Consider the following 27,988-nt stretch of genomic DNA (forward strand, 5'->3'; position numbering starts at 1 on the left):
TGTGTCCAACCCCGTGTTTTCTCTGGCCACGCGTGCGGTGCGTCTCATAAGCTGATCACAAATTGTCGCTGCCGATCCGAGGAAAAAAAAACAAGTCTGTAGCATCACAGTACCCGCTAATCTTTATTCATAGACCAGACTTTGTCCATTCACACACCTTGGATTTCAATTATATTATCAATGGAAGTCACTGGATCGGGTATCGGATGATACATTTTGGATGAGGGACTGGTTCCCAAGACTCATTTCCTTGCCAAGAACCTGCAGAGAGAATCGATTCATATTCTTGGTTCTTTCGGTAAAGTCACATAGCAGGGAAATAATAAATAATAATAACAAAACAATTAAATTCTCACGACGTTTCGATTGCAACACAAGCAATCATAATCAGGTGTGAAAACCACAGCAAGAAAATTTACCCAAAGAACCAAGAATATGAATCCCTGCAGTCACGAAAGCTTTAAATCGAAATTTTGAATCGACTCGGTTATTTTAAGAGTACACACAAAGAAAGGGTCACTTAAAAAACGAAACTATTGAAAACAAAAATTATTTTCCGAGGTAAAGCCCACACAGCTCTGTTTCAGAAGTTACCTGGCCACATGGTAAGTGGGCCGTATCTGGTCAAAATAAAAAATAAATTTGTTTGGTTTTGGAAAGGTCAACGAGCAGTAGCTTATGTGGAAATGTATAGCAGCCAATTACTCTAAACGTGGAGGGGAAAAACCGGAGAAAAATCCATGCGACCACAGGGAGAACATACAAACTCCAAATCCACTAATCAGGTCAGTAGATGAACACTGTACGGGGGTCGGAATCGAATCCACGACCTTTTGCATGCCAGGCGAGGGAGATGACATTTTGCCACCGTGGTGAGCTGATATTGAAAATAAGTTGCCCGTTTTTTTCCAATGTATAATTGCAGCACTCATATCCGGGCAGTGGAAATGGGAGGGTAAAATAAATAGCAATGGGTGAACGACAGGCTAAAGGCGTCTCTCGCAAAGACTATCACTGCAATGTGCTCGCCGCGTGTGCGTCCAAATCGTGTTAAAGACCCAAGAAGGCTCGCCATATCATCATCATCAATGTCACACAGCGACGGTCTTAGTCTCTTGTGTTCTGACACCCACTTGGATTACTGTGCTGGCCCCCGAGTGTTGTAATTGATGCGCTCTCCCCGTGTTTGGGGCTGGTGACGCACGAGGGTACACACACGAACAGAATAGCTGTGCACACATTCGCCCACACACGTGCGTGCGTTAATACGCATGCACAATTCAGCAGCCAACGAGCCCTGGGCGAGAAGCGGCATCTCAACCCTGTGGATACCTCCCTTCGGATCTTCAACAGCCCGCCATCTGTGCAAGAAGGGAAGCCACGACAGGGGGGAGGAAGAGGAGGATGAGAAAATCTCAACAGAGCCAGCACACTCATGCATAGATACAGGTGTGGTATATACACACACACGCAGCTGTACACGCTGATCAATGCGGGCGCGTGGACATGCTGGTCACGTACATTTAGTGCACAGAGTTGTGTACAGTGGGCACGTTGTAAAGGCTTAATGATGGGCACGTTTAGTGTAGTTACTGATGCGTTTGGCCGTACTTTGATGTTACACGCTGCCGTGGTGATGGCAGTTACTGCAGGTATGTATTCACATGCTGATGAGATGGAGACACGACAACAGAGAAAGGCATGGAGACAACACGGAGGCTCTCTCTGCGCTAGATACAGACTGCCACACACGTGGACTTGGGCACGTTCACAGACGCACATACACAACAGGACACCAAACACAGCCTAACACAGACAAAGACCCCCCGTGTAGCCTGGACAGACTGTAGGGGCAAGTGCTGTTAGCGAGCACCTGAAGGCCGGCATGGCACACGAGGAAGTGGGTGGCCAGCACCACGCCCGGCCGCCTTTGTCTCCCCAGTTGCGATGTTTACACACCGCACCAGGTACTCATTTGAGGCTGAGTCGACCTAGGGGAGGCCCAAGACCGGTTCAGATAATCGTCACCGGTGTTGTCCGTGAGCGTGAATCGAACTCGGGTCCTCCAGGTTCGTGGCGCAGCGTAGCGCTAAACCACTACACCACCGCTCCCCATACACAGACACACATACACACAAAGACACAGAGAGAGACACAGAGACACACAGACACAGAGAGAGAGACACACACACAGAGAGACACACAGAGACACGCACACAGAGACACACAGAGAGACACACAGACACACAAACAGAGACACAGATCACACCAGCGACTCGTACTTTATTTTGGGTGAGGCCACGATCTGGCTAAATGGTGACGATGTTCATGAGGTGCCTATTTAAGAGGCTGCTGGTTCGTGTCCAGGTGACAGATATTCCGACTTACCGGATCTTGAGAATTGATCTTCAACTTACCGGGTGACTGATCTGACAATGATGATGATGATTGTAATAATGATACTTGTGGCACGTTAAACTGCTGCGCTTGTGGCAATTCAATTTGTTTGGGCGATGTCTTTCGACAAAGAATGGACCCCCAGACAATTATGTGGCCTAACCTGAACCTCAATTATGAATCCTGATTGATATTGGCTGTTAAAAACCTACGCGTTTATACACACTAATACTGTGTACACATGGACACATTCATATACACGCACTGACACACACAAGACAGACGCAACTACCACTCCCCATAGACACAAAGACAGCAAATCACAGACACACACACAACAACCGCGATTCGCCACCAAGTGGCGGTAACGTCACCACGACGCTTGTGCCAGGCCATGTGCACCTTGAGACCACGTGAAGTGTCGAACGCCCGCTGGCAGGAGGTCACGGGGCAGACCCAGGTGCCACGGGTCGACTGACTGAGATGACCGAGATGACTGGCTGATGCACCCACCTGTGCCCCCTACTGTGCCAACTTGCTGTGCTTTAGCCACCCAGCGCTCCGCTCGTTGTTGTGAGCGTCGCTCCTCCGCCCTCCGTTGTTGTTGGAGGGCGACTGCCTCCAACTGCCCAGTAGCGTCCTTCACGAGCCTCCTCCACAGAGGCCGATCTTGACACCGCTGGTACCAGTCATCGGCAAATCCACTCAGCTCCACATCCTCATGTACCACATCACTCCATCTCTTCTCTAGCCCGTGCCGCGCCCGTTTAGCCCCCTCGATCCGGCCCAACAAAAGCGGTGACTGGGCATGCGGTGGCTGGGCATGCAGGCTACATGACCCAGCCAACGCAGCATTGGCCAGAGGTGTGGACTCGAGTCATGTGACTTGGACTCGAGTCAGACTCGAGTCATGAATTTGATGACTTGCGACTCGACTTGGACTTGCATAACAATGACTTTGTCCCACCTATGAGATGTGGACTCGAGTCATGTGACTTGGACTCGAGTCAGACTCGAGTCATGAATTTGATGACTTGCGACTCGACTTGGACTTGCATAACAATGACTTTGTCCCACCTCTGGCATTGGCTGCCGGAGGAGCTCACCGATGCCCAGATCTTTCTCGGATTTGTGAGCTCCTCACACAATCCAGCCTGGTTAAACCCAGAATTGATCGTAGGCAGGCCAGCCTAAATGTTTCCAATCTGCGAAGATGCTCTATTAGGGGGGTCCACGTTTCAGCCAGGGTCTCTGAGGAGGTCTGGACCGAGTACCTAAAGCAGCCATTGTAGCTGCATGAGTCACAGTCCTAAACCTCGCCAATTTACCCTCGACATCAGGAGGAGTGGGGGACGATGCCAACCCCAGCTGCAAGCGATGATGAAATTCTCGCTTGCAACTTTCATCAGCTAGCTGAGACCAGGCCACTATGGGTTTGAATGGGGTCCTGGGTGTACACTCACCACCGGAGTGGAAGAATGGCAGGCGCATCTTACAGATGACAAGTCGATGGTCAAAGGGCAGATCAGCTCCACGGTAAGTACTGGTGTCAAGGACATGGGCTCGCATCCGCTGTTCCGTCACTATGTAGTCCAGCAGATGTTCTTGCTTGGACCTGGCATGCATCCATGATGTTGTTTGGATGCGCCGATGCCGGAACAGGATACGCACAGACACACACACATTGAAAAATGCAAGACAGCCACACACACACACGGAGAGACCTTGGCCATGCTGTGGCGGGTGGGGTAGATGATCATCAGGTAAGAAGACGGCAAGAGAGTGAACAATGCAAGTGATGGAAGGGGGTGGTGGGGGGGTTTAAAGACTTTCGGCTGTTTGCCAAACGTCTCACGCTCAACGCCGCACCAATCTGGGCCCACGGAACCATCCGTTGAGCATTTGTAACGACAATTTAGTGTCATTTTGTAACGACAATTTAGTGTAATTTTGTAACAACAATTTAGTGTCATTTTGTAACGACAATTTAGTGTCATTTTGTAACGACAATTTAGTGTCATTTTGTAACAACAATTTAGTGTCATTTTGTAACGACAATTTAGTGTCATTTTGTAACGACAATTTAGTGTCATTTTGTAACGATAATTTAGTGTCATTTTGTAACGACAATTTAGTGGCATTTTGTAACGACAATTTAGTGGCATTTTGTAACGACAATTTAGTGGCATTTTGTAACGACAATTTAGTGTCATTTTGTAACGACAATTTAGTGTCATTTTGTAACGACAATTTAGTGGCATTTTGTAACGACAATTTAGTGGCATTTTGTAACGACAATTTAGTGTAATTTTGTAACGACAATTTAGTGTCATTTTGTAACGACAATTTAGTGTCATTTTGTAACGACAATTTAGTGTCATTTTGTAACGACAATTTAGTGTAATTTTGTAACGACAATTTAGTGTCATTTTGTAACGACAATTTAGTGTCATTTTGTAACGACAATTTAGTGTCATTTTGTAACGACAATTTAGTGGCATTTTGTAACGACAATTTAGTGGCATTTTGTAACGACAATTTAGTGTCATTTTGTAACGACAATTTAGTGTCATTTTGTAACGACAATTTAGTGTCATTTTGTAACGACAATTTAGTGGCATTTTGTAACGACAATTTAGTGGCATTTTGTAACGACAATTTAGTGTAATTTTGTAACGACAATTTAGTGTCATTTTGTAACGACAATTTAGTGTCATTTTGTAACGACAATTTAGTGACATTTTGTAACGACAATTTAGTGGCATTTTGTAACGACAATTTAGTGACATTTTGTAACGACAATTTAGTGTCATTTTGTAACAACAATTTAGTGACATTTTGTAACGACAATTTAGTGGCATTTTGTAACGACAATTTAGTGTCATTTTGTAACGACCATTTAGTGTCATTTAAAAAAAACGGGGGGGGGGGCCCAGCGCGTTTGTGTTCGAGGCAGAAGAGGCCGGGTGACGACTGCTCAAGAACAAGAGACGAAGCAGCAGCCCACGAAGACGAAGCAGCCTCCTGCAGCACAGAACCACACGGGCGCTGTCGCAGCGAAGCAGCAGCAGGGCAAGCGAGCTCACGGTATACCGACCCGTGTGTGTGTGTGGTTCTTTCTAAATGCATCTCGTTTTAATGCGGGCACGACGAGATTGAAGTGAGAAGAATATAACCGGCACGTCTGTGGCTTTCTTATTTTAAACCCCCCATTGTAACGGGGTCGTCGGTAATAGGGCGGCACAAGGTGGTACGTATGGCATTGTGTGACGATACAATTATTGTAACAACATTACGCATCATCATCCTCATGTTGTGTGTGATGCTAGCACGGTGGTGGGGCGTGTCGGCTCGTATCGTACGTGGTAAAGCCGCTTCGTAAATCTGTAAACGGGAGTGCAATTTACACACTTGCCGTACTTAGCGTTTAAGCTGTTTGTTATTGACGACAAGTAATAATGTTATCATAATAATGTAATAATGATGTAGAATAGATGAAGGGCCTTGCCCTGGTCTAGGCCTCTCGTACACTTGCCTTGAACGCGTTCACTCTGCGTTATGCACAACGCTTGTGAGCGTGTGATTATTGTACACTGTGCACACACAGCACTGTGTGAAGATGTGTGAGTGTGTGTGTGTTTGTGTGTGTGTGTGTTTGTGTGTCGTCTTATACGTGGAGTTTGTCACGCTTCGTGTTGCGTAAACTCCCTCGCACGAGGTACAGTGCGTTGGACAGCAGCCGTACACATGGCAGCAGTCAATCTCTGTGTGTGTGTTGTGTGTGTGTGTATCGGTGTGTTGTATCTGTGTGTGTGTTGTGTGTTGTATCGGTGTGTGGTGTGTGTTGTATCGGTGTGTGTTGTATCTGTGTGTGTTGTGTGTGTGTATCGGTGTGTTGTATCTGTGTGTGTGTGTTGTGTGTTGTATCGGTGTGTGGTGTGTGTTGTATCGGTGTGTGTTGTATCTGTGTGTTGTGTGTGTTGTATCTGTGTGTTGTGTGTGTTGTATCTGTGTGTTGTGTGTGTGTGTTGTATCTGTGTGTTGTGTGTGTTGTATCTGTGTGTTGTGTGTGTGTGTTGTATCTGTGTGTTGTGTGTGTGTGTTGTATCTGTGTGTTGTGTGTGTGTGTTGTATCGGTGTGATCTGTGTGTGTGGTGAATCGGTGTGTTGTGTGTGTTGTGTGTGTGTGTTGTGTGTGTGTTGTATCTGTGTGTTGTGTGTGTGTTGTATCGGTGTGTTGTGTGTGTGTGTGTTGTATCTGTGTGGTGTGTGTGTTGTATCTGTGTGTTGTGTGTGTGTGTTGTATCTGTGTGTTGTGTGTGTGTGTTGTATCTGTGTGTTGTGTGTGTGTTGTATCTGTGTGTTGTGTGTGTGTTGTATCTGTGTGTTGTGTGTGTGTTGTATCTGTGTGTTGTGTGTGTGTTGTATCTGTGTGTTGTGTGTGTTGTATCTGTGTGTTGTGTGTGTTGTATCTGTGTGTTGTGTGTGTGTTGTATCTGTGTGTTGTGTGTGTGTGTTGTATCTGTGTGTTGTGTGTGTTGTATCTGTGTGTTGTGTGTGTGTGTTGTATCTGTGTGTTGTGTGTGTTGTATCTGTGTGTTGTGTGTGTGTGTTGTATCTGTGTGTTGTGTGTGTTGTATCTGTGTGTTGTGTGTGTGTGTTGTATCTGTGTGTTGTGTGTGTGTGTGTGTTGAATCGGTGTGTTGTGTGTGTGTGTTGTATCGGTGTGTTGTGTGTGTGTGTTGTATCTGTGTGTTGTGTGTGTGTTGTATCTGTGTGTTGTGTGTGTGTTGTATCTGTGTGTTGTGTGTGTGTTGTATCTGTGTGTTGTGTGTGTGTTGTATCTGTGTGTTGTGTGTGTGTTGTATCTGTGTGTTGTGTGTGTGTGTTGTATCTGTGTGTTGTGTGTGTGTGTTGTATCTGTGTGTGTGTGTGTTGTATCTGTGTGTTGTGTGTGTGTGTGTGTTGAATCGGTGTGTTGTGTGTGTGTGTTGTATCGGTGTGTTGTGTGTGTGTGTTGTATCGGTGTGTTGTGTGTGTGTGTGTTGTATCTGTGTGTTGTGTGTGTGTGTGTGTTGTATCTGTGTGTTGTGTGTGTGTGTGGTGTGTGTGTGTGTGTTGTATCGGTGTGTTGTGTGTGTGTTGTATCTGTGTGGTGTGTGTGTTGTATCTGTGTGTTGTGTGTGTGTGTGTTGTATCTGTGTGTTGTGTGTGTGTGTTGTATCTGTGTGTTGTGTGTGTTGTATCGGTGTGTTCTGTGTGTGTGTGGTGTCGCTGTGTGTGTGTGTTGTATCGGTGTGTTGTGTTGTATCGGGCTGTTCTGTGTGTGTGTTGTATCGGTGTGTTCTATGTGTGTGTGTGGTGTATCTGTGTGTTGTGTGTCTGTGTGTTGTATCTGTGTGTTGTGTTGTATCGGGGTGTCCTGTGTGTGTGTTGTATCGGTGTGTTGTATCTGTGTGTTCTGTGTGTGTGTGTTGTATCGGTGTATTCTGTGTGTGTGTTGTATCGGGGTGTCCTGTGTGTGTGTTGTATCTGCGTGTTCTGTATTTTAAACAACGCTATACAGTAACCCCCACGACGACCGACACGGCAGGGAAAAGCCTTCATCCAGCAGTGGATTTATCAGGACTTCTTGTTGATAACCTAATAGACGCTGTACAGTCTTTGCCTATTTTACAGGCAAATATTCAATCAGGCACACGTGCTGAATCTGACACATGCTATCGTGTGCCCTGTTATTAGCTTACAGTGACGTTACTAATGTTGCTGAAAGCTTATTACCATCAGTAATCATTTAAATTATACATGCTGTCACTGGCTGGGGTCAGCTGATATTTAAGGCTCCCTTTGAGCGAATCTCAATACAGCAAGTGGTGTGAATAAGAAGCATTTATTTGGTTTATATTTTTAAAAAGCCTACAGTGAAATTAACTTGAATCACCATTGGAACCTCATTTGCCAGTAAAAAATATGATAATTGTTTTTTTACCCTTCTATCTGGCAACAAAACTGACACCTTTTTTTACAAGGAGTCATGTTTGCATAGACCACAATACCTGCAGCCATAACTCCTTGTAAGAAAGGTGTCAGTTTTGTTGCCAGATAGAAGGGTAAAAAACCTAACTTGAATCAGTTATTTAGAAATCCTTACCCAGGCAAGACTTGCCATGTCTTGAGGACTGTTTAAGGGAGTTATGGTTGAGATGTTCTATGATTCTTAATGCTTGTGGGAAAACAGAATATTTGGGGCTCTAGCTAAAGCCTACTGAATCCCAAATACAAATTTAAATGCCAATTCTAAGTCTAAACACGTCGGCTTTCGCGACCGATATCCATAATATAGGTTTTTTTGGGTTAGGTCGTGTAAATATAAATGTGTCATTAAACCCGCCACCACCAATTATTGCTCTCCAACACACCTGCCTGCTGAACTAGTCACGAATTGGCACGTTTTGTCGGGTGGTGGTGAGTTTAACGACACATTTATATTTACGTGATCTAAGCCAAAAAAAACCTTCTTGTGGATCTAAGTCTAAAACTTCTAATAACAAGATGTAATGTGCAGTCATTTTTCGAATTAAAGCTTTCAACGTTTCGGCCACAACGCAAGCAGCCGTCCTCAGGTGAAGAACATGTCTGTCGGAAAGACGCTGTCTGTTCTTCACCTGAGGACGGCTGCTTGCGTTGTGGCCGAAACGTGAGAATTATTTTATAATGTTTTATTTTTATTATTTTATTATTTCCCTTCTACGTGACTTTACCGAAAGAACCAAGAAGGTGCAGTCATTTGTCAAGCCACTGCTTGATGTGAAAGCCTCCCCACGTTGGGTTGATCAAGGGGGGGCGGGTGGTGTGTGTAGGTCCGGGTGTTTGTGGTTCGTTCAGATCGTGCAAGTTCAAGGCAACCGGTTTAACAATGTAATCTTTCTACTAAAGTATTCAAAAATTAAATCCTTAATTTCTTAGCTTGTGAAACAATATACTCGACTCGGCTTTGCTGTGATTTTAAAGGGGACTGATTGGGAGGCACGGACCAACCGTTTTGGTTGTTTAAACTCACCTGAGGTTAAGTTTAATTTCTCAGAGCCATTACGGATGTTGTGATTTTGTGTTGTTTGGGGGTGAAGGCTGCGTGTTTAACCCTCTGGTCTCCTGCCAGTGATGCCAGCAACTCATCACAGCGACCTCAAAGTTGCACGTTGCCTGCTACGAATCGCTGTGGTGATGTCGCCGTCACTTACTGGCGAATAGCAGCGGCAGCTGTCGTCGTGTTAAATTTCGATTTAAAGCTTTCGTGACTGCAGGGATTCAAGAAGCTGTTGTCGTGTTGTTCAGTTACGCGTCCAGGAAGGAGGCACCCAGCTCCAGGGCCTCGGTATTATACTGGTAGGAACCTCCTGGTTACACCAGCCCACAGGGGATTATTGTGTCCGTCCGTCCGTCGTGCAGGGAGGGGCTGGGTGGGGAGGGAGGGGCTAGGTGGGGAGGGGCTGGGTGGGGAGGGGAGGGTGGGGAGGGGCTGGGTGGGGAGGGGCTGGTTGGGGATGGTGGGGAGGGGCTGGGTGGGGAGGGGCTGGTCACCCCGTGGTGCCCTCATAAAACTCAACGTTTAACCTACTCACGCCGGCTTGTGCCCGCCCTCACAGTCGGGCATATTTGCGGAATACACCACGCCGCCGTTGACCCTGGCCATTGACCGAGCAACCCAACGTTCCTACCAGCTCCCTCCGCAGCAGGAATGTGTTTATATCAGTATTATCTGGCGCTCTGCCAGGACATTTGACTCTTTCATGCGAAACGAAATAATATCGACTGCGCTGGGTGAGTCACGCAGCAGCTGTCAATATAGTGAGGGCACGGAAAAAGCTCCGCATTTCATGGAGTCTAAGGGGCCGTCCATAAATGACGTCACGCACCTGGGGGGGTCAGACATTTGTGACGATGTGTGACGATGGGGGGGGGGGGGGTGAGAAATGTGACGTCACATCAAAATGCGCAACCTTAAATAAATATAGACAACACGTTCTACTTAATTAAATATACTTTTTAATAAATGTTTTCTACATCATCAGAGTGCAGCGCCACATTAAATACGCACTACAATGACAATAGTTTAAAGCGATTTGAAGCATGTTTTATTTTTTTTTGGGGGGGGGGGGGGCAGAGCTTTGTGACGTCATATTTGAGGGGGGGTCTGACTTTGTGTGACGAGTTGGGGGGGTCCTAAATCGTCCAAAATCGCGTGACGTCATTTATGGACGACCCCTAAGGGCTCCCCCCCACCCAAGCGTGAACAAACTTCTAAGCCAGTGTTGGATGGTCCACATTACTTGTGGTGGAGACTCGTCTATCTGTGGGACAATCATTGTTGGCTTTCTGCAAAGTTTATTGTTGTCAGCCTATAACTTCACAATCATGGGCAAAGACCTCCCGCTATTTTCTTTCATTTTCTTCTGCGTTTTTGTTGAGTAGTGGCCCATGAATTATTTAATTTTATCTCACCCTCTTTCTGCTGTCCGTCTATCATCAGTTGTACTCATGATGTGGCTTTAGCTTATTTGGCTCACCATGGATGGATGTGGATGATGATGAGTACAGCCTTGGCAGGATTTGAACTCCATGTTGTTCCAATTAGGAGGATATTTGCTCCATCAATTGAGCTATCTTGGCCTTGTTTGTGATAAATATACAGAACGGTACCTTCATGCAGCAAATACCGTAATAATAAAATAGATTTACAGCCCGAAGTAAATGTGCTGCTGGATGATGGCCTCTCCATGCTGTGCCATTCATGTGATTGTTAGCTGTGGTCGATAATTATCGAACACAGGTCACCGGGTTCACAGGTTAGGTTTGCCGGGTTTATGGTTCAGTGTGAAAACTACTGCACCATTGCTCCAGTCCCAAATTCTGTAGTAAATACGATAATTCCTTTTGGCAAATGTGCTTTGGAAGCGCAAGATCATTTATAAGTGGTCTTTATTTTAAGCAGCTGAGAGCTCATTGAAAAATATTATTTTATTTCCATGGGAGACCTGCCAACCATTTATTTGTGGATATTTCCATCACGTGAAGTTTGTGTGCATTATAGATTTCAGAATATTTTCCACTGGTGCAGGCTAGTTGTGTGGTAATGACTTCTGCCAAAGGCAAGCTGGCTTGGAACGTTGTCACAGCTACTGAGCCAACACAGCTAAGATCTGGAGATCTTAATTGAGGCAGCCACCCCTAAAGACATTCCTGCGGAGGGAGCTGGTAGGAACGTAGGCAGCTCGGTCAATGGCCAGGGTCAACGGCGGCGTGGTGTATTCCACAAATATGCCCGACTGTGAGGGCGGGCACAAGCCGGCGTGAGTAGGTTAAACGTTGAGTTTTATAAGGGCACCACGGGGTGACCAGCCCCTCCCCACCCAGCCCCACCCTTCCCACCCCCCACCCAGCCCCACCCTTCCCACCCAGCCCCTCCCCACCCTCCCCTCCCCACCCAGCCCCTCCCTGCACGACGGACACAATAATCCCCTGTGCGCTGGTGTAACCAGGAGGTTCCTACCAGTATTAAAGCAGGTTCTGAAGTGCAGCAAGTTGATGGGTTTAGCCTGTTCACCAGTGATTGTACAATACAAAAGCATGATGTTATATTTTTTTGCTCTCGAATGAATTCCAGCTCTGAGAAATTAACAAAAATAGAAGCAATTGATTTGACTCCCAATGTTCGTTGAGCTGTTTGGGAAAATGCTCCATGCTGTGTGAAATGTATGAACAGGACCACCTTGAAGGATTTCTCAGAAGTCCTGTGAAAAAAATATCTCTCACGGTCCTTTCTCTGACGCACGGGCCATACTGCTGCTTTGTGAGATTTCAGAATGAATACTTCACTCACAACATGATTGCCGATAGCGCAATTGGAATGCATTTGGGTAAAAAAGATCCCCCCCCCCCAAAACAATACCTGAGTCCGTATTAGTCTCACTACTGGTGACGTGTTTTGAGAGTTTATCCAAGCCTTTAAATATTTAACTTTTATACGTTTTTAATGATTAAAAAAGTCCAAATGAAGAGTGTCTTGCTGAAATGTTGGTTAAAAGTGACTCTCCCTGCTGGGCTATGAACGTAGTTTTTTGGCTGCCTGCCGTGCATATTATCACAAACCTCGCTTTCTGTGATGTAGATAACGAAGGCAAATGTTATGCTTCAGCTCTCATGCATTATCCCCCATCTCTTAAGTGCCGTCCTCCTTGCTAGAAAGCGATGCTTTGGTATGCACGGTATGTATGTAATCGGAGTAAGATTTGGAGAAAACGTAAAGACGCTTTGACTGTGCTTTTCTTGGTGAAAAGTACTCGTTAAACCCACGGTCAGATACGCAGGCACACAATTGAATTTCCATTGCATCTTGTCGGTAGAGGGGAAAATTATAACCCATTAGTGGGCGCAAGCACCGGATTTAATATCTGAATTTCCGTCAAAACCACAAAGCGTGAGCCAGCCTGATAAGCAACAGCGTTCGGTGCTGCATAGGGGCTGTTTTCATTTGCTGTGCGAGAGGGCATAGAATGTTAGCAGTTGTGGCCCATGAGCGATACGTGCACATGCAGAGAGGTCTGTTAACATGTACACGCCCGGTGTTCAACCCTTTTGTCAATTGCCGCAGGGCGAGGGCCTCCCCACGCCATGTGCGGCATCATTGGGCAATGTCTGACAGCACTGGTCAGTGTGGGTTGGTGAAGGCGGAGAGAATAGCTATGGATGCATAGAAGTACTGTACAACAACGGATGTTTGCTGCATTGCCCTCTCCTAACCACGTCGAGCCTGAAATCCTTGTTTACGAATCGTGATCGCCAATCTCGGCAGTATTCCAGCAACTATATCCAGGCTCAACCCTGGGAGTATATAAGTAGAGTACATAGGTACACAGTACAACAATGCATTTTCCCACACTGCCCTCTGCTGTCGACCACGTGGTCCTGCAGCCATAGCACGTGCTGTGAATGATCTTCAACCCGTGTCAGCACCAGAGGTCGCAACCGGGTACCCGATACCCGTACCCTACCCGATACCCGGCTACCCGTACCCGGCCAGGTACGGGTACGGGTAGCCGTTTGCGACCCTGGTGCGGCCAGGTACGGGTACGGGTAGGCCATGAGTCACTGGGGAGTAGCCGTTTGTCACTCATTTCGGGTAGGGTACGGGTACCCTTTTGCGACCCTGGTACGGCCGGGTACGGGTAAGGAATCAAAACCCGTTTGCGACCTCTGGTCAGCACTCTCCAAGCGCTTCATCCAGGCCCAACACCACCTGCCACGTCTAAATATTGACGGGAAATCAACAGCAGGTGGGCAAGCCTTGTTGCCAATAAAAATGCCTCGTGGCATTTCACCTTCCGTCACCTGTCGAGTGACTTGGCGACGCGTCTGTGACGCGGTGGCTGATAGAGATCTGAGCGTCCAGAGGGAGGCACATTTTTACCATTGCTGTTTGCCGGAGGACACAGCCTTCTCGAACACCATCACTCTAGCCAACCATGCTACTGTGACTTAGAACATTCACTTCTCTGTGTTTGTACAAACTGGCCTTTTGACAGTCTCATCCACGATGTACCCGATCTCGGTAAAGCTAAGCTGGTTGGAGCCTGGGTTGTGCTTGTATGGGTGACCATAATAGTATCTTGTTTTTTTCAACTTACAGAGCGTACATCAGCATGTTGATGCCATGTGGCTTGTGCGATATTTGCCCATACTTCACCGCGCTGGTCAGCGCAGACTATTGGGGGCAGGGAGAATGGCCATGGGGGGTGGGGCGTGGAGGCACAGTAGAATCGTCGATTTTGCTGTACTGCCCCCTGCTGTCCACTAGACAGCCCTGCAGTATGCACACTTTATACTGGTAGGAACCTCCTGGTTGCACCAGCCCACAGGGGATTATTGTGTCCGTCCGTCGTGCATCAAAAAATGGAAGGGGTGGAGAGGGGAGGGTTGGGAGGGGCTAGGTGGGGAGGGGCTGCGTGGGGCTGGGTGGGGGGTGGGAGGGGTGGGGCTTGGTGGGGAGGGGAGGGGCTGGTCACCCCGTGGTGCCCTTATAAAACTCAACGTTTAACCTACTCACGCCGGCTTGTGCCCGCCCTCACAGTCTGGCATATTTGCGGAATACACCACGCCGCCGTTGACCCTGGCCATTGACCGAGCAACCCAACGTTCCTACCAGCTCCCTCCGCAGGAATGTATTTTTATCGCCAGTTGTATTGCAATGCGGTTCAGGACTTGTCGGGGCATGACCCCTCCGTGCTGCAAGGGGTTAATATTGTGTTGCATGGCACGGCTTCTCTACGACCTGCAATTGGCTGGTTGGTTGACGCACGGCAGTTGTGACGCCTCCACGGCTCTCGCGACGAGGCTCTCGCTGGCCATCATTGCCGGGATTTGAAAGCCCGAAGGCTTGCCCCTTGAACGTCCCCGCGTCGGTGCGAAGCCGGGCAAGGTGAATTGGAACGCAGGCACGGCTAACTGCGCCGCCAAATTTGCGTTCACGTTAATGGAGCTGCCGTCGGGTAAGGGATAGGTATTGATCTTGGCGTAGATTTAAATCGGTGGTGGTGAGCCTCTTCGGAGGGGAGGAGGCTTCGTGACCTGAGGGCCGATGTATCTTTTCTTCTTTCGGTGCTTTCACCGCATCAGCAGTGCTAGCAGATGGCAGCGTACAGTGCCAGTCACGCATTTCATGTTACTGCTCCTTGGTGTAGATTTGTCCCCATGGTGTAGATTTGTCCCATTGTTTCAGTGACCAATGATCAATCCGCTGCTGCGTAAAGGGCTTCACCCAAGTGTGCCCTCTGTCTCTCACAGTCTTGTGCGTTGCAACAATCCTGCAGTTAAATTTCGATTTAAAGCTTTCGTGACTGCAGGGATTCATATTCTTGGTTCTTTCGGTAAAGTCACGTAGAAGGGAAATAATAAAATAATAACGATAAAACATAATAAAAATCTCACGACGTTTCGGCCACAACGCAAGCAGCCGTCCTCAGGTGAAGAACAGAGCTGTTGGGAAGACAGCCCTGTTCTCTGAACCAAGAATATGAATCCTGCAGTTGAGCTAATTTTTAAATCCTTTATATTAAGTTCACTTGCTTGCTTGCTTGCGCGCTTACGACTGTGCAAATCTTTCTGTCGTTTTTTAACCCACTTCCCGTGATCCAATCGACCTGACATTTTGCACACAGACTCGTTGTGCATGACAATTTATTTTCGTGAAATTTTTTTTCGTAACTTTACACTTTTTAGGAATTTTTTTTTTATATTTAATTACCAATTGCTTAATGGTGGCAGGCAATCATCTGACCCATAGGTGGCAGCCATCTCAAGCCATAAGGGACGAGAAGACTCTAGCCGCCACGCATATAAAGGATTTATAGTGAAAAACTTTTTTTTTACGGGTTAATTTTTTCATGGCTTCATCTCTGGGTGGTGGACGTGCTCACCGGCATGTTTCCCCTTCTTCGGCCGCCACTCTCTTTTCTTCTCATAAATCCAAATTGTGAATGCATTGTGTCCTAAATGTATTTTACTCGTTGACTGATACGCCACGCTCATGCTTATAAGCGATCTCATATGAAGCTAATGCTGTGCCCATTACTCCCCAGGGATTAACGTTTACTCTCGCGATTTCTACCCAACGTGAATTTATTCACTCGGTACCCACCCGCAAGGGTCAACCGGGGCACTTGTCACAATTCACCTCCGCAGAGATTTGATGGATTGACAGATTTTGGGATGGCGATTTGATTAAGGAATATGTATTTTATTCGTCTACCGTTTACTGTAGCTGCGTTCTTTTTTCCTTAGTACATTATTTTTTTTGTGGGATCCTGCCCTGGTGTAATGGGGTTAGCCACACCGGGCTTGGAGTTCAGAGTTCACAAGTTCAATTCAGTTGAAAACAATACAAATTGAAATGAGATTTATATGCAGTATATAAAGAGGCTGAACAATCTCATCCGCGCCTCCGTGTCCACCCAGCGCACCACCTCTTCCAAGATGTCTGGCCAACATGGAAGAGTAGGCCAAATACTCCCTGGAGCCCTTTCCTCCAACAGTGGGGCAAACAAAGCAATTGCACAGCTGGCGAATTTCCCTTTACCAAGGAGAGTTTTGTTCATGATATGAACGTGACATTTTCTTGAGTTGTAAATGCTGACGATGATCCTCAATTGTATGAATCCACGCATGTGTCTTGCTCTTAAGAATTAATTTGAAATGATGAACTGCTTCATTGTTACATGCCTAACAAGCCAGGATGCTTTCCGCCTAACGGTGCAAAGATTAAATGTTCTTTTTCCAACACGTCAAAAACAGAATAGGTCAAATCGTCTGACAAAAGTTAGCTGAGTAAGGCTTTTCTCAGTAAATAAAGAATTAAGTTAAACAGGCATTAGCGCTGTTAATACCTCCTATAATCACCCAGGAATGTTTGTTCTTAACGCTCGTGACGTCACTCCACATGAGCCCCCCCCCCGCGTGACGTCACTCCACATGAGGCCCACTCCCCTTCATTAATATTCATGAGTGGGTGGATTTTTACACTAACGCAGGTCAAGTTGAATAAAATAATGAATGGCTCATGAGCAGGTGACCTCCTTCACATGGACCTCCCCCCCCCCCCATTATTACCGACTATAATGAGCCGAGAATGTCTGTGTGCAACGCTCGTGACGTCACTCCACGTCGACCAGCCCCCCTCATTAATAATCATTATAAGGTGACGTCCTCCACATGGACCCCCCCTCCCTCATTAATAATCATGAGCAGGTGACGGCACTCCACATCGAACAGCCCCCCTCATTAATAATCATGATAAGGTGACGTCCTCCAAATTGACACCCCCCCCCCCTTCATAAAAAATAGCGGGTGACGTCACTCCGCATGGGGGGGGGGCGAGGCGCCTCCTCCCCCCTCCTCGGCGTCAACTTACAACCCTCACTACGAAGGCAGAACCCTCACGTCACGCGATCTCCGTAACGTTGTTGAGACATCAAAGTAAAAAGGACGTCACGATGAACAAGGGATTATAACCTTAAAATGAAATAGGTCTGTGTCACCGCGCCCTTACAAATTGCACACGCATTGATGCAATGAATATCACGTCGCGCTCTGATTTTCGCTTGCAAGTTTAAGATTTACTGCAATACACCCGTCCTTGGATGGGCAAAAGGCCAGTAAATATGAGTTATGTAACTTTAAGGATCCATCACAAGAGGTGGTAAATGCATCTTAAGCTCATGCCGCACGTTTATGCGCACTGAATTGCGTGTAAAGTATTCACATGCACACTTGTACATATCAGCCTATAACCAAGTCACCAGGAATCTGCCCAGTCTTGTCAGATCGCGTAAACTAAGCAGGTTTGACACCAAGTAGCACGTGGATGGGCAACAGCCACTGCACACAACGAGAACCAAAGTGTTACAAAGGGTTACGTTTTGGGCAGCAGAGAAAGCATCCGTTGCTGCGTTGTCCATCTATGCTGCCCGCCTTCACCAGCCCGCACCGTCGAACGCGTTGAAGTTCGGGTTGAAATAACCCCGCGGCATTGACGGCGTGAAGGAAGGTCCGCATCCAGCAGTGGATTGACATAGGGGGCCGAACATGTACGGTGAACATTTTCCGGCTCCACGACTGGTGGCGGCGGGCTCCTAATACCTCTGTGCTTTGTTCTCAGGGTTCACGCGGATACATCTGACTTCACCGTGAGGGCATGACCCCGGGGGAACAGCCAGAGTCACTGTCACTGTGAGTTCTCTCCAAAGCAGCGATCGGAAACCTCTCCCTTACCGAGGGCCGAATGGGACTTTGACCTTTTGGCGGAGTGACGCATGAACACACACCTGAGCGCTATCTAGGAATCACGTGAACAAATTATTCGGGCTCGCTTTTACGGAGTGCGCCAAATCTAGAAACACAGTATCGACAGGTTGAAAATCTGTCCCTCTAGTACCCGATTAGTGTGGTTAAGATGCTTTGCTGTGACAGGTAAAATTTGGGCCATTTTGTAAGTGGCACACCTCATTTGAATTTATGGAGAGAGGCAGATAGTCATGGGCAGAGTTGAGCAGAATGGTGTAGAGCCTGAATAGGGCCAGGTAGCCGACAGTACGCGTGGCTTGGAGAAGACCACAGCAGAGGCGAATGAGCGACCTCCCACTGAGCGAAGGCTGACCGAGGGCTTCAACAGAAAGCCTTTGCTTGATTGAGCAGAGAATGCATGGAGGAGGGACTTAGAGTGAGATGAGAGGGAGATGTGGCCAGGGGCGTTTGAACAGCAGACGCGGCCAAATGGACGACCGTGGACGAGTAGATGAAAGAATACGGAGAAATTGCATTTGATTGTAACATTCCCCAAATATAATAATTCCTTGACAATGTAACGGTAATAACGTGCACACAGGATGACGCATCACAGCTTGACGTGGCGCGCACCATTGACGTGGTGTTGCACAACGGAGACGTGCAGCATGTGTCTGCCAAGCTTGTGTGACTTGGACGGGTCAGAGCATCCAATTACATCGCATAGCACTCACTGTTCAGCAATGTCGTTCAGGCCATTGTGAGACTTTGGCTGTGGGCACTCGATAACAGTGTGATAGATTTTTTTTTTACGGCTCTGGCTGATGCATGGGTGGTGTGTGACTGCCAAATAATTACAGTGTTTGGAAGCACTGTCGTGTGATGATTTGTAGCCCCTAGTCTGTAATCTCCACGGATAGGGTTGAACAAAGTCCAGGATTCACCTGTCAGGGACAAAAGATGCATCATCCCTGTTGCGCTGGGCTGTGTCCCCAACGCAGGGTGCCACACTGAATATGTGTGTCTGAGCTTTTGTGATAATCTCCCACTGTAATGCATCATTAACGGGGTAACGTGCACGCGATTGTGCCGATAAGCACTGTACGGATTTGGATACACATTCCAGGATACTGTGTACGTACTGTGCTGCACGCCTAACCAGCTGCATTGCCCATGATCAAATCGCCCGCAAATGTGCTCATTCTCGTCAGATCACGGAAGCTAAGCAGGTTTGAGCCTCGATGGCACATAAAGGTTGCCCCCCCCCATAGTGCCACGGGCTACACGATGGGCAGCAGAGGGCAGAAATAAATTGATTGTTGTGCTGTGCTTATATGCTACCCCGCCTTCACCAACCCGTGCAGCGAGGTGATGAAGTATGTTCAAATACATCCCATGACAAAGTGTGGGGAAGCCCTCATATTAGCATTGGATTTTCAAAGGGCTGTACAAACACATGGAGAGCTCACGAGAACAGAAGTGATGCTCTGCAAGGGAGATGTGCTGGATACACTTTGTAAAGGCATGATGTGTTGTGTTCCAAACTAAAAATGGCTGCAAACAGTCCACTGAAAGGATTTCATCAGAAGGCACCGTCAAAATATTTTGCGCTGCCATCCGTTCTTCGTTTCATTGGGTTGTAGTTGTTGAGTTGTAGTACTGTCCTGCAAAATGTTTCTATATATTCCTCATTTCATGACATTGTGTCGGTAGCAAACTGGGAATAAGATAAAGTGGAAAGACCAATAAGATAAACTAAAAAAATAGGTGCAAAATAAATCGATGGAAACAAAATGAGATGCAAAACAGTGCAATGATTTGTTTATTTTCAGCATTATCATTATTAAAAGTTTCCTATGTATAGATTGTTTCCTTTCTGTAACCTTCAAATCCCTTCGTAAGAATACATAAAAATGTTTATTCTCAGAAATAATTTTGGTAAGTCGTGTTCAATCGAATGAAAGAGTGTGTGTACTTCGATAGGTTTCATCGCACAGCACACAGTTTGCACTGGTGTAGAATTTTGATTGATTCTCACCTCCGTCCTTTGTGCGGATGAACATACAACATTTCTAACGAGATAAAAAATATATATAGTAACCCCTTGTTAATTCGACACATATGGGGTTCTGGCCTTGCAGAATTATCCAATATTCTGAATTATGTGCAATGGTACTCCCCAGTGACTCCTGCCCCAATAATTTATTTTCTCCCGGCGTTACTTGATGTCGTGAAAGGTGCTTCATTTTCACACACCATACGCACTGACACACCTGCATTAATTCCAGACTAAGGGATTTATGCTTCAGTCCCTTTCAACTACTTCTCTATGTAGGTGTAGACGACATTTCTGAGAGGGTTGGCTTGCACAGAGTGCATCAACAAGGTGAAGTCCATAAACAAGGCAAAGTCCAAAGCAACAGGTCTGCACTGACGCTCACCACGCGCGCTGCCACGAGACTGAGTCACTGTTTGGGTTGTGGCACGTGGCGTCGCTCCACGCGTATGCCGAAATTTGACCATTCGGCACGGCAATTCGGCTCGTGGCGAATTACTAAAACTGTAGAAATGCTGCAAGCGCAGCCGTGCCGAATTATCCCCAGTTACGAATTGTCAAGTACCAAAATGACGAGGTTTTACTGTCCATTTGGATTAAAGCGTGATACAATGTAAAAATGTGCAACAACAAAAATCCAACACTGCAACGTAGCAGCATTAGGTTGTATCACGGTGTCGCTCTCTTTCCCATGTTTCCCTGCTGTGACGCTCCCTCCCCAAATGTTTATTTTCCTCCCGTATTTCTAAATCGTTGTGAGATGCGATTGCATTTAGTTGCTATTTTAATTGTAAATGGTTGATATAATCAACTAGTTTTTTTGCCCGTCCAAGGACGGGTGTATATTGTAGTAAATCTGAAATATTCAATCGAAAAATTGTTCAGCTCATGATTATTAATGAGGGGGGGGGGGGGGGTTGCCCCATGTGGAGTGACGTCACCCGCTAATGGTTATTGGGGAGGGGTGCGGCATGTGGAGTGACGTCACCTGCTCATGGTTATTGTGGAGGGGTGCGGCATGTGAAGTGCGTATATTTCCACGTGGGCATGACTATTAATGAAGGGGGGGGCCTCATTTGCAGTGACTTCACGCACGGATGTAGCACTGTGCTGCTTAGATGTTTTTTTTAGCGTCACTTTCTGTGAAGCGACTTTGCGCAATTAATTATTGAATTCAGCTCGACCTTCTGAGTGAGTGTAAAATCCACCCACTCATGAATATTAATGAGGGGGGTGGGCCTCATGTGGAGTGACATCACGCACGGGACGGACAGACATTTCTGGGTGATTATAGGAGGTAATTTTTTTCAAGGGGTCGCAATGGTGGCGAGATGTTAACTACCTCGCCTGGTATGCAGGAAGTCGTGGGTTAGATCCTGATGCATGCTGTATATGTGGAGTTTGTGTCTCTCTCATCATCATCACGGTGGCTAGGAGATGTTAACTACCTCGCCTGGTATACAGGAGGTTGTGGGTTCGACCCGAACCCTGACGTCTGTTGTATATTTGGGAGTTTGCGTGTCTCTCTCTCTCTCTCCGTGGTTGCGTGGAATTTCTGTGGGTTCTCCGGTTTCCCTTCCCACATTAAGAATCAACATGCGTTCAGAGTATTTGGCTGCTATAAGTTTCCACACGATAACCACTTCGTTGAGTTATCATTTGTGGCCAGGTTGCTCAGTTGGTCTTACCTGGTAAAGGAAAATTAGTTCATAGTTTCATTGATACTAAATATGCAACCGCTAGATTTTCCATTCGCTTGTACAGTGCACACAGTCCTCTAAACAATTGGAATTTGTTTTGCCAGTATCAAAGAATGAAAAAAACAAGAATAGGTTTCACCCTTTCTGGCAATAAATCAGGAGGTGTTTCGATGTTCAAACACCAAATATAAAATTTTGCAAGGAATCATGTCTGCATTAACCACACGTAGTTTTGGTGAACGTGCAAACACACATGCTCTTATAATATACTTGCATATTTGAAATTGATTGGCCTATACCAGAGACAGCCTTCTTTATTTTCAAATACAAAGCAAGTATATTATCAGCGCATGTTTGTTGCACGTTCACTACAAGTAGCATGCACGGTTGATGCAGACTTGATTCCTTGCAAAAGGGTTCTATTTTGGTGTTTTGAACATCTTAACCACCTCCTGTTTTATCGCCATAAAGGGTAAAAACCTATTCTTATTTTGTCATACACACAGTCCTCTGTTTACAATGTCTCCTCCTCCCTCCCCCTCCGTTGACACGAGCGTTCCCTTCCTGCCCCCTCTACCCGCTAGCCCCTAAAGGTCGACGGACGTGCGGGCGGTCATTCTCGTGACGTTCAGGCCGCCGCCGGCAGCGGCCGGGCGACCCGCCTCGGCCCCCCTCCCCACTCCGGCTGCCCGCAGCAGCGGCCCCCTTGCATGGCGGGGGAAGGATCGCAGGGTGGTGGTGGCGGCAGCGGCCTCGGTGGGGGGTGGGAGGAGGTCGGGCTGGGGGCGGCCACTCCCCTCCGGAGGTCCCCCGTGGGCCGGTCCTCCCTACTGCGGGCGGCCACGGTCGATGTGGCGAGCGAGGCGCGCGGGCTGCCTCTAACGCGTGAGTTGGTACACGCGCAACGCGCACGTACACACACTCACGTACACACACGCACGTGCACAAGGACAAACACACGCACGTCCACACACGCACGTACACACGCGCACGTACATACGCACGTACACACACGCACGTGCACACGTGCACGTACACACACGGAACGCGCACGTACACACGCGCACGTACGCACACGTACACACACGCGTGCACAAGGACATACACACACACCCGAACATACGCGTGCACGCACGCACACACAAGGGCAATCATCCCCCCCCCCAGTGTAGCATTTACAGACTGTTCGGGAAAGTGCTGTTATATATGTAAGTTGAGTGGCCAGGATCACATCCGGCCACCTTTGTCTCCCCGGTGATAATGCCTGCACACTACACTAGCTCTTCATTTAACGCTGGGTCTATCTACGAGGGGAGTGCCAAGACCGATTATTCTGCCTGGGTGAACGGATCATGGTGATCAGCAATTGCACTACCCACACGCCTCACTGCACACACCCAAACCACACACACGGTATTCTTGCTTTTTGTGTTTTGCTTTTTTAGTTCTCCATTCCCCCGCACCTCCGATTATCACGGTTGGCTACGTACGGTGTGACAGAAGTTCGACACACGTATTTACACACATGTGCGCATAGCGTAGGGCTAAAGCCTTCCTCAAAGTTTTTCCTTGAAGTGAAAATAAATCTCGCCCACACGTGGTCTGAGAAGCGGCGATGGTAAAATGTCAGGCTATGCAGATGAGTTTTAAAAGAGTGGTATTTTTTTCTGTTTTGCTTTAAGTAAATGTTTTTATGCATGCACACCACGTACCAGCACACTTGGCTATTATGATAGTCTGCTATTCTTGTTTCCAGCGAAGCCATTCAATACTTAGCATTTGAATTGGTTTCGACTCACAATATTCCATCGGCGTCCGGCACCCGTGGCTTATGTGTGTTACTGTACCACTGTGCATGCTTGTAAACACTGTACGTTGAATATCAATGATTAGAACGCCAATCCTTGGCCCGCAGCCTCTTTGTCCAACGGGGAATTTCCCATCAAACTCAGGATGGGTCTTCGTACTGTTCACACATTTCAAAAAGCCACCCTGTTGGTTTGCAACGTTCGTCGTCGCAACGCGGCACCGTTACATTGAACGGGCGGCGCAGTGGGATCACTTCAACTCGCAATTTGTAAGGTCGTACCAGCAGGGGTAAGACTCATAATCGTTATCCTTCCGGATTTGATCAACAAAGCTGCGTGTTGAGGGAAATTAACAGTGGCTGTCCTATTAGAGAGGCTGGTCTCCGTCTTTGGACCGTGGAATTTCCACCACTGACTGGTGATCGCCAACGCAGAAACGGGTCACTCGTTTTACTCGTGCACTTGCACCGGGTATGGGAGAAATATTGTGACGCTATACGCGGCTGAAAGGCATTGCTTTGCCGATGTGCCCTGTTTTTTTTAAAAATGGGAACATGTGCAAATATTGGATACATTTTATGGATGTCAGAAAAATAAAAAAATTCTACAAAATGCAGAAGTTGTACAGTACAAGAAGAAGGACTTTACCGAAAGAACCAAAGAGTAATTCCTGCAGTGACGAAAGCTTCAAATCAAGAAGGAGCAGTTCATGCTCTTTATATCAGGTTGCACGTTTTATAAAGAGACATTGTTGCATTTGTCAATACCTTTCTACTGCGCGTCATACCAAAGCAAAACTGTCAAACGTCCACTCTTCCGTTGCTTGCAGGCACTTGGATCATTCGTCCTGCTGTGTCTGTGTCCACCATAAAGTGACGGTAGCCAAGTATGTTGTGAATTATCACCGGTGGAGGGTGACACGTAACCAAGTTTGCTGACGAATGTAAATAACAATTATACAGGATAATTATTAACCTTTTGTTTTCCAGCCAACAGCAAAGATCCGGATGAACCAGTTCTGGAGTTCAGTCTTGGTGAGTAGCCAAATGACCGCATTTCTCCTGCACTTTGACCAGTTCTTTGACAAGTGTCTCGCGATCTATTGTTTCAACTCTTAACCACTCACCGTTTAACCCTTTGCCGATTTGCTGGCCGGCAGCGTGCAGCGAAATTGTGACATCGTCGCTGGACCGGCGACCGAGCCTGTTCGTGTCCGTGAGCGTCACGACTCCGCCGCAGGCTTTCTGGACCAAGCACGCGCAGACCGAGATCATCGAGGTGAGCGCATAGGGCGCGCAAACCCTCGCCGGAGACGCGTACCGGTGCGGTGGGTGATAGCGGTGGTGGTGATTGTGCCGCCTGGGCCTTACGCGCCCAACTCCTAAACTAACTCGGATTGAAAGGGTGACTACCTTTCTGGCCTCTCTTTGTGCTGTGATGAAAGGCAATTGCCTGAAACGTCACCGATGCTACAGGTTACCCTCTCTTTATTGCGGTAGATGCATTCCAAATAAAGAGCGCACAAAGCCAAATTGCACAACATAGACCGCACAGTCACCTAACTCCACAATGCATCACACAAGACAGCTGCCTGCCCAGTAGCGCATACAGCGCACACACAATGTTGTCCCACGTTTCGATCGCGCAGCCGCATATGTTTGAATTCAAACCGCATATCGCGAATTTTGTGTCATAAGTTCGCCAAATACATATGCGCAAAATTGCGCAAACCGAACCCGTATAAAGCAAGGGAAACCTATATATCTATAAAGGCAGTGGTAATGATGAATGTGTGTTGTTGTTGTTGTGCACCACTGCCAATGCAATACCTCCAAATAATTTGTCTGATTAAAATGATTGGACACGAGGTGGCCATTTGGGTTAATGTGAGATGGTGGGTTTGAATCCAGGCAAACATTGGCTTCTTTTGAGCTGCACTTGAGACAAGCAGCAGCCTGTGTGCATGCGTGCAACTTCATTTCCTACAGAGGGGACAGGGATTGGTTGTTGTGGCTCTTGTGCGATTGCGGTGGGGAAGGGAAGCGCTTTTTATCCGTGTCATCGTCGTGGTACGTGCGCCTTGTGGCTTAGCATTCAAGGGAATGTAAGTGTAAACAAGCGATGTTTTACAAAACGTACTCAGTGTCGAGTGTAACCTGTTTAGTTTTTTTGAATATTGTTTGCTGCTTTTTTCTATCTATGAAAGTTGTCTGCAATTTTTGTTGCATATTTCATCATCGACCGAAAAAATTCTTGCTTCCCCCTGCTGCTTTGTAGAAGCAGGAAGTTGACGCTTTCATAATCGTCGCGACATGAAAACGTAGACGAGATATTTTTGTTTATGTTAACGGTCGCCTACATGTACATGCACAGCTCTTCTGTCAATCTACTGCTGGACGGGGAGACAAAGTGATGGCAACAGATATACAGTGTGCGAGTGTGAATGCAAATGGACATGAGAGTTTATTTTTTTAACAAAGGCGGCGAGTCACGCCGTTGTAAGTGTGCGCACGCTGTGTGCTGCGTTTATATCACGTTCCGCCCTTTCCCCCCTGATGCCTTGCAGGGAACCAGCACTCCGATCTTCCTGAGCAGCATCGCGTTCCTGCCAGACTCGCAAGCCACGCAGCTCACGCGCGTGCGCCTCTCCGTCTACGATGTCAAGGACAGGACCCAGGGAATGGTGCGTGCGTGCGTGCGGACGGATGGTGCCAAGTGCCACCCTCCCCACTCTTCGCCCCAAACACAAATAAATTAACCCACAGTCATGAAAAGTCAAGGACGTGTCCAAGACGTGATTCATATTCTCGGTTGCTAAGCACTTTTTAAAAGAGACTCGTACAAACTGAAAAAAAAACTTCCTCAAGTGTTTGGCGTTTGCAAGTATTTCTGCCTCTCTTTCGTGCTATTGGTGAATAATGGTTAACGATGGAAATGACATGGATGACATTGACAATGCTGATGATGGTTGTAATGTTTTACTAATGACAGCCTTTGTTCTTTAATGCTGTCGCCTGCTAGATGTACCTACTGGGAACAGCATTGTTTACCATCAAGGACCTTTTGAGTTCTAGAAACCACCGCCTGCATATTACATTAACGTGAGTCCTTCCTTGTCTCTCCTTTCCTTCCGCCTTTCATCCTGTTCACCCTTGACACACACGCCAGCCCAGTTACTACTCCCAACGGACGCCTGTGCCGCTTTGCAGGCGTCCCATGTTTATATTTATAAATTTAGCTCGGCCTCACTCTCGCTCAAATCCCTCGAGAAATCTCAACGGCCCGGCCCTCCCGTGTCAAATTACCACCAGCCGTAACATTTGCGCTCTGGATATAAATATTAAACAGAAAATCTAAACGGGATTGGCCGATGCTTGGGGGTTTGGTCCTGCTGATGCTTGGGGGGGGGCGGTGCCCCACCGTGTCACCCGTGCCACAGATCGCCGGAGAATGAGCGAGTAGGCAACATCTCAGTACTCGGCTGGCAAATGGAGAGACACGAGGAGTCTCGCTCCGCACACAGGGGCTCTCCCGACAACAGCCGGGTACGTGCGTGTGTGTGTGTGGACGCACGCTCTCGCCACCATCGTCATCCCACCTCGACGCCTCTGATGGTCAACGACTTTTTCATCGTCGCCATTACTACTGGCATTATCATCGTTGTCATAGCAGTGGTAGGCATTCTGTCACAGAGCCAAAGTTTGTCAATGTGTCACCTGATCATCGAATGATTGATCTGAAATAAGTCACTCTTGAAGAACCATTGCAGGGTTGTGTAAGACGAACCTGTTGGAGTGATTTTATAAGTACAGTATTACTGGGTGTCCTCTTTCAGAGTCGTGGCTTGAGTTGATTTCACGCCCGCTGTGTGGAGCTGTAGAAGGAAATTTCTTTGGCCGATAACAGGATTCGGTGCGTTAGGGTTGTGGGTCACGTACTACACTTTGATTGTTATTGTTACCATTGTTGTGATCGCTTGGTCCTACAGACGGTGCTGACTGTGGATGAAAGCTTGGCAGAGTCTATGGGTGTTCGGGCCAAATACTCATCCCTACGCAAAGACACGCTGCTGAAATCTGGTAATTCGTGTGCGTAGAAGAAAGCCAATGAATGATTTAAAGAGAGATGAGTATCATCATAGCTCTGTTTTAAATAAAATTTATAAATTGGAATGTTTACCCCCTTTCAGAGGT

General features: G+C 47.2%; 1 protein-coding gene across 2 annotated transcripts in view; it reads left to right on the forward strand.

The window, feature by feature from the left end:
- The first annotated feature begins 5,346 nt into the window (after positions 1-5,346).
- The window catches only part of LOC144724067 (inositol polyphosphate-4-phosphatase type I A-like), a 53,998-nt gene continuing 31,356 nt past the window's right edge, over positions 5,347-27,988 (forward strand). The window contains exons 1-9 of one of the 2 annotated variants that reach the window (XM_078602919.1): positions 5,347-5,484; positions 18,107-18,177; positions 22,572-22,872; positions 24,785-24,829; positions 24,955-25,073; positions 26,362-26,478; positions 26,817-26,896; positions 27,235-27,340; positions 27,784-27,874. In XM_078602919.1, the coding sequence (XP_078459045.1) occupies positions 22,698-22,872; positions 24,785-24,829; positions 24,955-25,073; positions 26,362-26,478; positions 26,817-26,896; positions 27,235-27,340; positions 27,784-27,874 (733 nt within the window). In that variant the 5' untranslated portion in view covers positions 5,347-5,484; positions 18,107-18,177; positions 22,572-22,697. The other variant, XM_078602920.1, reaches the window with a different exon arrangement.

Source organism: Lampetra planeri, chromosome 19 (assembly GCF_965212315.1).
Source record: "Lampetra planeri chromosome 19, kcLamPlan1.2.h2, whole genome shotgun sequence".
NCBI lineage: Eukaryota > Metazoa > Chordata > Hyperoartia > Petromyzontiformes > Petromyzontidae > Lampetra > Lampetra planeri.